The sequence below is a fragment of the Myxine glutinosa genome, unplaced genomic scaffold (assembly GCF_964187855.1).
Source record: "Myxine glutinosa unplaced genomic scaffold, kmMyxGlut1.1 SCAFFOLD_702, whole genome shotgun sequence".
Classification (NCBI taxonomy): Eukaryota; Metazoa; Chordata; class Myxini; order Myxiniformes; family Myxinidae; genus Myxine; species Myxine glutinosa.
This window is the reverse complement of record NW_027616797.1, coordinates 44,423-55,000: the sequence shown is the minus strand read 5'-3', so window position 1 is coordinate 55,000 and position 10,578 is coordinate 44,423. Positions and strand designations below refer to the sequence as shown.

The window sequence follows — 10,578 nt, the reverse complement described above, 5'->3', positions numbered from 1 at the left end:
GAACAGAATATAGTACATCAGAATGAAAATGACATGCTATCACAACCTTGAATTATTTTTTTATAGTCACTTTACTTACAACCACCACTACCAACATTCCACCTTGAACTATTTATTTATTTATATTCACTTTACTTAGAACCACCACTACCAACATTCCACCTTGAATTATTTATTTATTTATATTCACTTTACTTACAACCACCACTACCAACATTCCACCTTGAATTATTTATTTATTTATATTCACTTTACTTACAACCACCACTACCAACATTCCACCTTGAATTATTTATTTATTTATATTCACTTTACTTATAACCACCACAACCAACATTCCACCTTGAATTACTTATTTATAGTCACTTTACTTATAACCACCACAACCAACATTCCACCTTGAATTATTTATTTATTTATATTCACTTTACTTATAACCACGACTACCAACATTCCACCTTGAATTATTTATTTATATTCACTTTACTTATAACCACCACTACCAACATTCCACCTTGAATTATTTATTTATTTATATTCACTTTACTTATAACCACCACAACCAACATTCCACCTTGAATTACTTATTTATAGTCACTTTACTTATAACCACCACAACCAACATTCCACCTTGAATTATTTATTTATTTATATTCACTTTACTTATAACCACCACTACCAACATTCCACCTTGAATTATTTATTTATATTCACTTTACTTATAACCACCACTACCAACATTCCACCTTGAATTATTTATTTATTTGTATTCACTTTACTTATAACCACCACTACCAACATTCACCTTTAATTATTTATTTATATTCACTTTACTTATAACCACCACTACGAACATTCCACCTTGAATTATTTATTTATATTCACTTTACTTATAACCACCACTACCAACATTCCACCTTGAATTATTTATTTATTTATATTCACTTTACCTTTTACCACCGCTGCGAACATATCACCATGAATTATATATTTATATACACTTCCATCTTGCTCCACTGCCTACATATTTATTGGTTTAATGATTTGTTTATTTCTTTATTTCAATGTGGAATGTATGGAGACAAAAGGTCTGAAGGTGAATATCGGAAAGACGAAGGTGATGGCAAGTGGTAATAAAGCATGTGGTGAGGTGGAAAGAACTGGGAAGTGGCCCTGTGCTGTGTGTAGGAAGGGTGTCGGAGTGAACTCCATTCAATGTACAATGTGCTCTGAGTGGGTTCATCAAAAATGTAGTGGTCTGAGAGGGTCATTAACCAGTGTGGCAGCTACATTCAAATGTAAGGTGTGCACAGAGGGAGCTGCACATGGAGGAAATGTTGAGTTGGATCTTGGAGACTGCGTGAAGCTGGAAGGTGTGAAAACATTTTGCTACCTCGGAGACATGTTGAATGGAGAAGGTGGATCAGACTCGGAAACGGTTGCTCGAGTGAGATGTGCATGGAAGAAGTTTCGGGAACTGAGTGGCGTGCTGATGAGGAGGGGAGTGTCGTTGAAGCTGAAGGTAAAGGTGTATGCTGCATGTGTGAGAAGTGTTATGATTTATGGGAGCGAGACATGGGTAATGAACGTAGAGCAGCAACGAAGGTTGGAAAGGGTGGAAATGCGAATGGTTCGACAGATGTGCGGAGTATCGTTGAGAGAGAGGAAGACAAATGATGAATTGTGAAAGATGATGGGAATAGAGCCTGTGATTGATGCTGTGAAGAGAAACAGGTTGAGATGGTTTGGTCATGTGTTGAGGAAGGATGAAAGTGACTGGTTGAGAAGAGTGATGGAAATGAATGTAGAAGGAAGTAGAGGACGGGGAAGACCGAGAAAGACTTGGCTAAAGATGGTGGAAGAAGAAATGCGGGCAAGGGGGTTAACAAGGAGAGATGCAGAAAATAGGGCAAAATGGAGACGATTGTCATTGGGACCGCAAGGCTAACGCCCGCTCGAGCAGGGAAAATGGCCTTAAAATGCATGTTGTTGTTGTTGTTGTTTATTTCAATGTAAAATCAACACGTTCCAATTTTAAGGTGTGGCTGCTATGTCCTCGTGGAAGACTTGTACCCTTGTTTCATAGTATACTGTCCTCATAATGCATCGTTATAGTTCAATCGTATTGAAAAAAAAAAAAACCTTTGGTACAACAAATGTTCCTGGCTACTTTTATTCCTGCGGTGTTTGCTGAGGTTCAAGGTGAAGTGTGTACATATCAAGGACCTTGGAAATCATAAAAAGACATCAAAAGAATAAGGGACAAAACATCATGATGAAAACAATCAAACAATGATGCCAAGTAGGCAGGACTTTAAAATATTTGCAGAAACAACTTCCCGTGATCCAAAGTATAATATCAAGAGTGTCATGAATCATATAAATAATGGGAATTAAACAGATGGAAGAGGAAATGCCTAAAAGGTACTTATGGGAAACAACGGAGCAATAAACGTGAAATACCTCGTGGATGAGCTCGTACCTGTCTCTAGAGTGCTGTGTCTGTTTGGATTCATGAAAGATTGGCACTCTGCTGATTTGTTAGGGTTAGGGTTAGGGTTAGGGTTAGCTGACAAACACACTCTGCTGACAATTTGCTGTTTCAATCCGCAGAGCCATTACTTATGTCTGAGCACAGAAATTACATTTCAAACAATGATCGATTCAGCAACCGATCTGCCCCACGTGTCCGCAAGGGCGTGGTCACTCGCAATGATGCAATTATTCCATTGTGATGGACACAACGTTGAGAAAAAGGAGAGCAACAGGTGGACACAAGTACACCTGAGCACGTGAGTCGATACATTTCAGAAAAAGAAGGTTTTTGTATCATAAATTGGTGATTGGTTTTAATCAGTGTCTACAAAACCTGCAATGAAATTGCTTTCTAAGATCACAAGCGTTATCTGCACATCACAGGTTTCCTCTGTGGCATACGCACACTCACACACCCATACCATGCCCACACCACGCCCACAAGAAGTATGTCGGTTAATCGTAATCGGGTGAGGAAACGTGCTGTGGCAGAAATACGGAACTAACTCTGGGATATCTGAAACAGTAAGAATGCATTGCCAGATGTGGTGGAAACTTGAGCAGATCAGCGCGTAATAATAACGCCGAACACAGGTGAATCGCATTGACACTGGTGCGTTATGATATAAGAAGTAAATACTGCGGTGGTATCAAGTCACATGGCTTTTGTTGGGCCAACTGAAGAGCTCTTAAATTAAAGCAACGATGAAAAGAAAGCTGGAAACATTCGAGATTTTAACTGTTGGATTGAGAACAACTACTCCGCCATGTATTGCTTGGTCCTGAGGTCATTGTTCCGTACGGGTTTGGCTCCTAAAATGGGTGTAAATTTGATGTCAAAAGCAAAAATAACAAGAAAGAGCAATCAGAGATTGCAGATCCTCGCCAGGATGTGTTTTTAGTGGTTGTTGAGGCTTCTGTGTTAAAACAAATATGGCGGCCGAACCACGTAACCGATGACGTCATCATTTTAATTTTTTTCTCCACCAATTTATCCCTAGATTATGCTCAAGAAATTTCATCTTGATCGGATGATGTTTTGTACTTGTCAAATTATGACGTCATAATGGAGGCAACTATGACATCATTAACAGATGTTATTCCACATGGAGAGTTCTTTACAATGAGCCATGTCTTAATTTTTTTCTATTCAGCGCTTTCGGAGATATAGAGGTGCAAATTTTTTCGGTTTTTCCAAGATGGCGGCCGAACCACGTGACCGATGACGTCATAATTATTTTTTTTTCCAATTGATCTTCAAAATGATTTTCAATTTTGTCTGATTGCCAGACAGGTAAACAGAGTAAAACATTATCTCACTCCTCTGCGTGTGCGCAATCGGAAAATATTCAGAGCCAACGTACTGCAAAAGTACAGGTTCGTTTTCTGATTCATGTTCCACTTTTACTGTTTTAGCTTTGCCTGTCAAAGAACCCTCTTCTCCATCTCACAGGCCCGAGGCATGCCCCAGGTATTGTGCGCCAGCCTGCAGGAGAGTGATGCACAATCCACAATGGTACGAGACGAGAGCGATAATGGGTTTAGAGAAAGCACTAGTGCTAATCAAACACACGGATCTCCATGACAACTGGACAAGCCAGAGTACACTCTGTCTCTCTTCCGGAGACGCAAACATTTGGCTATTCTGGCCACTGGCCAAGCTCCAAGGTATAATGTACTCATTTGTTCTTAGCATGTGACATTATCTGATGCCTCACCAAATAAAGGAATCAGCTCCATCATTAAATCAATCTCTCCAGGTGGATGGTACTTGAAGACACAGAGGAGCTTATGTGCTTCATGCTCTGCTGACTTCACGGAATGGACACAAGAGCTATTCCTTGTTAGGTAAATTGTTCGATGAGGCATTTCATAGCAAACATTATTTCACTTCAAACAAAAAAGTCTATTCTCTTCATCGCATTTGATGTTGCGACAATAGTTTAACAACAACAACTGTCCAGGAAGCGTTTCCTTTCAAGTGCAAAGCAAACTAGAAAGCATCTGAAAAAGTAATGCAAAGCCCATCGGTGTAAGTTTGTATTTCGACATCTTCTTCTTCTTCTTCCATATGCTAAAAATAACGAAAACAGTTTTTAAAAATACAAAATGAAAATTGATGATTCGATGCAGCCTTTACATTTGAGCTTTAGATCTTTAAAAAAAACCAACAGCTTCTCGCGTTTGATTGGTAAACAAATCCCGTCAGCCAATATGCAAGTTCTTATAAGACAAAATGTGTTGTTTTTTTTTGTTTGTTTGTTTTTGGGTTTTTTGGATACAGAATCGAGGCTCATGAAAGAGCTAACATTTATTTCACAAACAAATCAACCAGACAAACAAAATATATAAAAAGAGGGAGCGGAAGACAAGATGGGGAGAGAAGGGGAAGCACACAAACACAACATTTGAGAGCAGGGAGATGTGTGGGAGGGAGAGGGCTTAGGGGGAGGAGGCGTGGGAAGGGGGGGGGGGGAGGTATAAAACACAAGGACACCAAGGACTTCCAGGACAAAAGTTGGTATTTCAAAAAAGTGGATTTTGGGTGAAATTAGCGGGGGCAGAAAAGATCAAGGTTTTGGATGGGGGAAGATAAGAGATGGTGGTGAACAGCTGTTTTAAAGACCTGGAGGGTGGAGTGGGATTGAAGAGAGTGAGGGAGTTTGTTCCAGAGGCAGGAGAAAAGAGGAATGAAGGAGTGAAGGTGAGCAGAGAGTCTTGATTTTGGCAGTTTAACCATAAGAGGGTTGCAGGCAGATCTTGTGCGACCTGCAGGGATATTTGGGGGACAGAGCCCAGAGTGAGCTGGGGGGGCAAGGCCAGAGAGGAGCCGGTAGAAGACGGAAAGACCACCAACCTGCCTGCGGTGAGTGAGTGAAAGGCCCTTGGAGTTAGCTTCATCGCGGGAGATTCCAATGATTCTGAAAAAGCCATTTTAAACCAGTTTGATTTTAAGCCAGTGTGAGCCATTTTATAAAATTTCAGGTCAATTGGACAAAAAATGATAACTTTATGCAACATTTACCTTTGACCTTTTGATCAAAATAAAACAATCCACTCCTACCTTTTGATTAGTGAACCAATTCAGTGACCCAATATGCAAATTCTGTAAATTTCAGGTCAATTGGACTAAAATTGTGATTTTATGCAATATATATATATATATATATATATTAGGGTGGTCCACAGATATATGTAATATTTAATACTATTAAAAGTCCATGCTCCATAAGGTTGCCCTTGTTGCTATGTTTATAAAGATCATAGGAACCAAATATGAGGTCAATTGGAACTTATTTGGAGGTTGCTCAAAAAATAACATTTTAAATTTATCCTGTTTTTTTCAGATGGCAGAAACTCGCAGCTCTTCCACAGTTTGGTTGCTGGTCAAGTCTGAAAAGGAAATAATATGTGGGGGACTACCAACCAAAGGACACACATTGCAGAAAATGGTGTACCATCACATACAAGAACATCATACAGTTCGTGAAAGTGCCAAACCTAGTGTACAAGCTCTGTGTGCATACTGGGAGAAAGCACGAATTCCAGTGCAGAGAGTAGATTCCTGTGAGCGCCAACTTTTGAAGTTGTATGATGCCCACAAACTGGTAAAGAAAAATAGAACCAAGACATTCGAAAACTATAGAGTGAAGGAGCAGATGTTCAAAGATGATCTTCAATCCCTCTTCGATATCTCACCAAATGATGCGCTTGAGAAAATGACGAATGAAGAAGACAAAGCATTCCTTATCATGCAGCGTGAGGATCCCTCAAGTTCACGTATGGAATCTGTGGGCAACACTCTGGCAGTGAAGGAGAACAGAAAGCGTATCAGGCTTGAGAATGAAGATAAAAGAAAGAAGAAACATGCTGCTGAGACTCTAACAGCATTGCAATCTGTTCCATCAACATCGGCTGTGGTTGATGATGATGATGATGAGTCTGAGATTGAAAGCTTCGATTCAGGGGACAATGAATTCAAACTCCAAAGTCCATCTTCTGCCAAACAGGCGAAAAAGGCTCCCATCAAGGTGATCACTCCAGCAATAGTGGCAACTCTGGACAGAGTAAATCTCTCAGATCACCTTGCTGCATTAGCTCTTTTTGATAGCCGGGTGGATGATGAGACAAAGGCAAAGATGGTGAAGAACTTCGAGCGGGCTCCAAAGCCAAACAATCTTCATGGGATAGATGCTAACGCCTTCAGGCTTTCTGACTCAGTGGACACCTACATCACAAGTCGATCTCTTGAATTATTTGGTGTTGTCATCTCAGAGTCTGACAAAAAAGTATCACTGAGTTTTCTGGAAAAGGAGCCACACCTCTGGAACACAGACAACTCATACCAAGAGCTTGAGAAGAAGATACGCAGCATGAAGGTTATCAATGACTGTGCTGAGCGAGGTGTTGCTCTCATCCAAACTTTCCATGACACTGACCAAGAATGAAGAGCAGAAGCAATTTGTGTTGAGAGTTGTGAAACTTCATCGTGCAAACTTTCCAGTGTTAACCAAAGCCATCTTGTCAAAGAAGTCGGCAATGTTTTGAAACACAAGTTTCTGAAAACAATGTTACGTAAAATCATTCAAATTATGTGTATTCTGATGTTTACTTTGTTTTAATTGTTCTGATATATTTTTGTTTTATCGTCTCTGATAGATATTTTATATTTTCTGATGGATGATTTATTTTTTCCGATAAATGATTTATTGTCAAATTAATACATGAATGTTTAATCTACTGTTTTGTTTTTAATCTTAATTTGACTATATGAATGAACATTGAACAATGAACAATGAACAATTGAACATACATGTACATTGTACAATGGTACATTGTACATAATTATTTATTAGTTTACAAACAAACAACAACAATAACAATAATAAATAATTTGAATAATTGAAAATAGATGATTATCGACGAATTGATGTATGATGCTAAAAATTATGTATCTTATTATTCATTAAAATTTGTCAACATTTTGAGCAACCTCTAAATATTGTCCAATCAAGCTCATATTTTCACCACAAACTGCATACATATACATATACATATACCAAAATATGCAATTTGGTGTTTTCTGTCTGTCTGCCTCAGTGAATGCGATACATTCCGTCATTATTTATCCAATATCAACCAAACCTTCCAGTGGGACGAGAGGTCACGCGACCAAGGTTGTAGCGATTTACCTTTCGCCCCTCCCCAAAAGTGTCTTCCATTTTGGACAAACTCTGTGTTAAGGTGTATAAATAGTTTATATTGGAGGCGCACCTAAAGGAAGTAAAAAATATTATAACCACAAACTACAGACTTGGCATTTAATATGGCATCTTTTTTTTGTCGGGGTGAACTTACTTTTCAAGATGACTTAGAACCAAATGTTCATTGGAATTATGTTGAAACTATTCTAGATTTTGTTAATGTGACCTTTAAAAGAAACAAAAACCACATTTGACATTTTGAAGCAAATAAATTGATCCTTGAAAGTGATGTAAACTGATATCGAACTCAATTCACGGACAGTACTGTGTTAAACTCCTGTGCGTTTTCCAGAAGTATCTTTTTATTTTGCACATTAGCCAAAATTTTTTTTTAACAAAAACAAAAGTTAAATTACGACTGGGATTACGGACAGTAAAATTACAGTTCAGTACTTTGTGTAACCCCCACGAGCATTCAGGAGAGCACGTACACGTTGAGGCATGCTGTTCACGAGATTTTCCAAGGTTTGGACAGGAATCGCTTGCCATGGTGACAATAGCCTGCTGCAATTCATGCACAGAGGCAGCCTGCTGGTCCAAGTTGTCGATTTGACGCGTTAATTCTGCCCACAAGTTCTCTATCGGATTCATATCCGGGGACATGGCAGGCCACTCCATATGCTCTACACCACGGTCAGCAAGAAAGTGTTGGATCATGCGAGCACGATGAGGCCGTGCATTGTCATCTTGGAAGACAAAGTTTCCTCGAAAGGCTGCACGAACAAATGGAAGCAATGTTTCTTCCAGAATGGCCCTGTGCTTGAACTGGTTCAGGTTTCCATTCAGAACAACCGGGTCAGTTTTGCCCCCTGCATGAAAAGCAGCCCAAACGGTCACCCCACCACCTCCAGCTTAGACTCTTGGCACTATACAATCTTCGTTGTAGGCTTCATGCACTTGTCTGCGCACTCGGACACGGCCATCTTGACAATAGACCAGAAATCTAGACTCGTCACTGAAGATCACGTGATTCCAGTGTCCTGGCTGCCATTGACGGTGCTCTCTGGCCCACTGCAATCGGCGTTGGCGGTGTTGTCTGGTCAGACGGGGCTTTCTCAGGGGACGCCTGGCACGATAGTCTGCTTGAACCAGTCGTTGGTTGACTAGCCTTCTGAATACAGGCACATTTGTCAGTTGCTGCCACTCAGCCCAAAGCCGATTAGCTGACTAGGTACGGCCATTGCGGTCTCACTGGCGATCATCCCTCCTTGTTGTTATGCGGGGACGTCCTGGCCTCGGTATTGGAGTAGGGACACCCCTTTGAGCATTTCGTTTCAGGATCTTTGACACCTGACCTTGAGTGATGCCATACTGCCGAGCAATAGCACGCTGTTTCATACCGGAATTTCATAAAGCCACCACTAAATGACAAACAGCATTGTCGAGTTGACGGACCATCTCCAGAGGAAGCGGCAATAACTTTTGTAGACGTACAGCAGTTGTTTTCCACCAATACAGAACGCAACAACTCTTATATACCCGATTGTGAAGCCAATCGTCAAATGTACCTGTCCGTACATTTTGTCACGCCACCTGTGATATAATCCTGTTATTGACTTCTTGCTGCGACAGACAATCAGTGACATGGTTCTTTTAACAAAGAAATCACCGAAGCGTAAAAGAAACTCACCAGATTGATATACCGAGTGCAGAAAGTAAACCCAAGTCAAGAAAAAATATATTCCATATTAAATGCCAAGTCTGTAATTGAGTCAATACAGTCCAATGTACCTGTTTAAACAATCGCTACTAAACTGGAAGAGGTTTGGAGGAATCCCGGGGTGTATTCCATTACCTATCAGCTTGTAGAGCACTCACCAAGTAGCTTAAGCACTCAAGCAAGCACACCAACGAAATGGTTGATAAGGAAGGCCCTTTCTGGCAAGCGATAGCAGGTTAATTGGTAATGGAACAAACTCCAAACTGCTTAACCTGAAACACTTAACCAGACACTCCAATCTTAACGGATTCCACTCCCTCACCCTCTACTCTTTTCGCAGAATTTTTTTTTTGTCGTGTTGAGCTTTCATGACGTTTTCTGTTCAACTCTTGCGCACGTTAAAATCGGATCTAAAGTTGCCCCCACTCCCCCCCCCCCCCCCTCCATATGTATATATATATATATATATATGTATATATGTATATAATAGTGGGGCATGCTTAGACATTGTGTAAGCAATAACAAACCGTGCTTCGTACATAGGTATATAATAAATAGAAGCTTTATGATTATAGGCCAGCATCAGCGACCTCCTACTAGAACTAGATATTAATTTAAGTTTATTTATTTATTTTATCTATTTTACGGATACGTTTATGATTTTCACAAAAAAATTCGTAAAATGGAAAATTTCCATTGAGATTTTTATTTCACAGTTTTCAGTTATATAAATTACAATTTTCAAATGTTAGATATCAATTGAGGTTTTTTTTGGTTTGTTTGTTTGTTTTTACAGACGCCTTTACGGGTTTTTACGTAAATTTTACCTTGCAGATGCTTTTTCTTTTTTAATTTAATGTACATTATTGTCATGTTTATTTCACAGTTCACAGTTAAATAAATTACAATTTTTAAATGCTAGATATTGATAGGTTTGTTCTTTGTTTTTTGTTTTACGTATGCATTTAATGTTTTTTTTACATAAATTTTCATTTGCCGACGCCCGGAAAGGTACCAAACATTATTAGTCAGTCAGTGAGTCAGTCAATGGTTAGAAAAAGCTATATATATATGTAAATAATATCACATCCAACCAACAAGCCCTATGCTAACAATTTT

The 10,578-nt window shown here is 39.4% G+C and overlaps 1 protein-coding gene across 4 annotated transcripts in view; it reads right to left on the bottom strand.

Moving 5' to 3' along the window:
* The window catches only part of LOC144889080 (rho family-interacting cell polarization regulator 2-like), a 163,489-nt gene that overhangs the window by 121,539 nt on the left and 31,372 nt on the right, over positions 1 to 10,578 (bottom strand). Inside the window, exon 1 of one of the 4 annotated variants that reach the window (XM_078768917.1) lies at positions 2,483 to 2,678. The exons of 2 other annotated variants lie outside the window; for them this stretch is intronic. In XM_078768917.1, coding sequence (XP_078625043.1) covers positions 2,483 to 2,516 — 34 coding nt within the window. In that variant the 5' untranslated portion in view covers positions 2,517 to 2,678. Of the gene's footprint in view, positions 1 to 2,463; positions 2,679 to 10,578 lie in introns of those variants that run through there. One more of the 4 variants, XM_078768920.1, reaches the window with a different exon arrangement.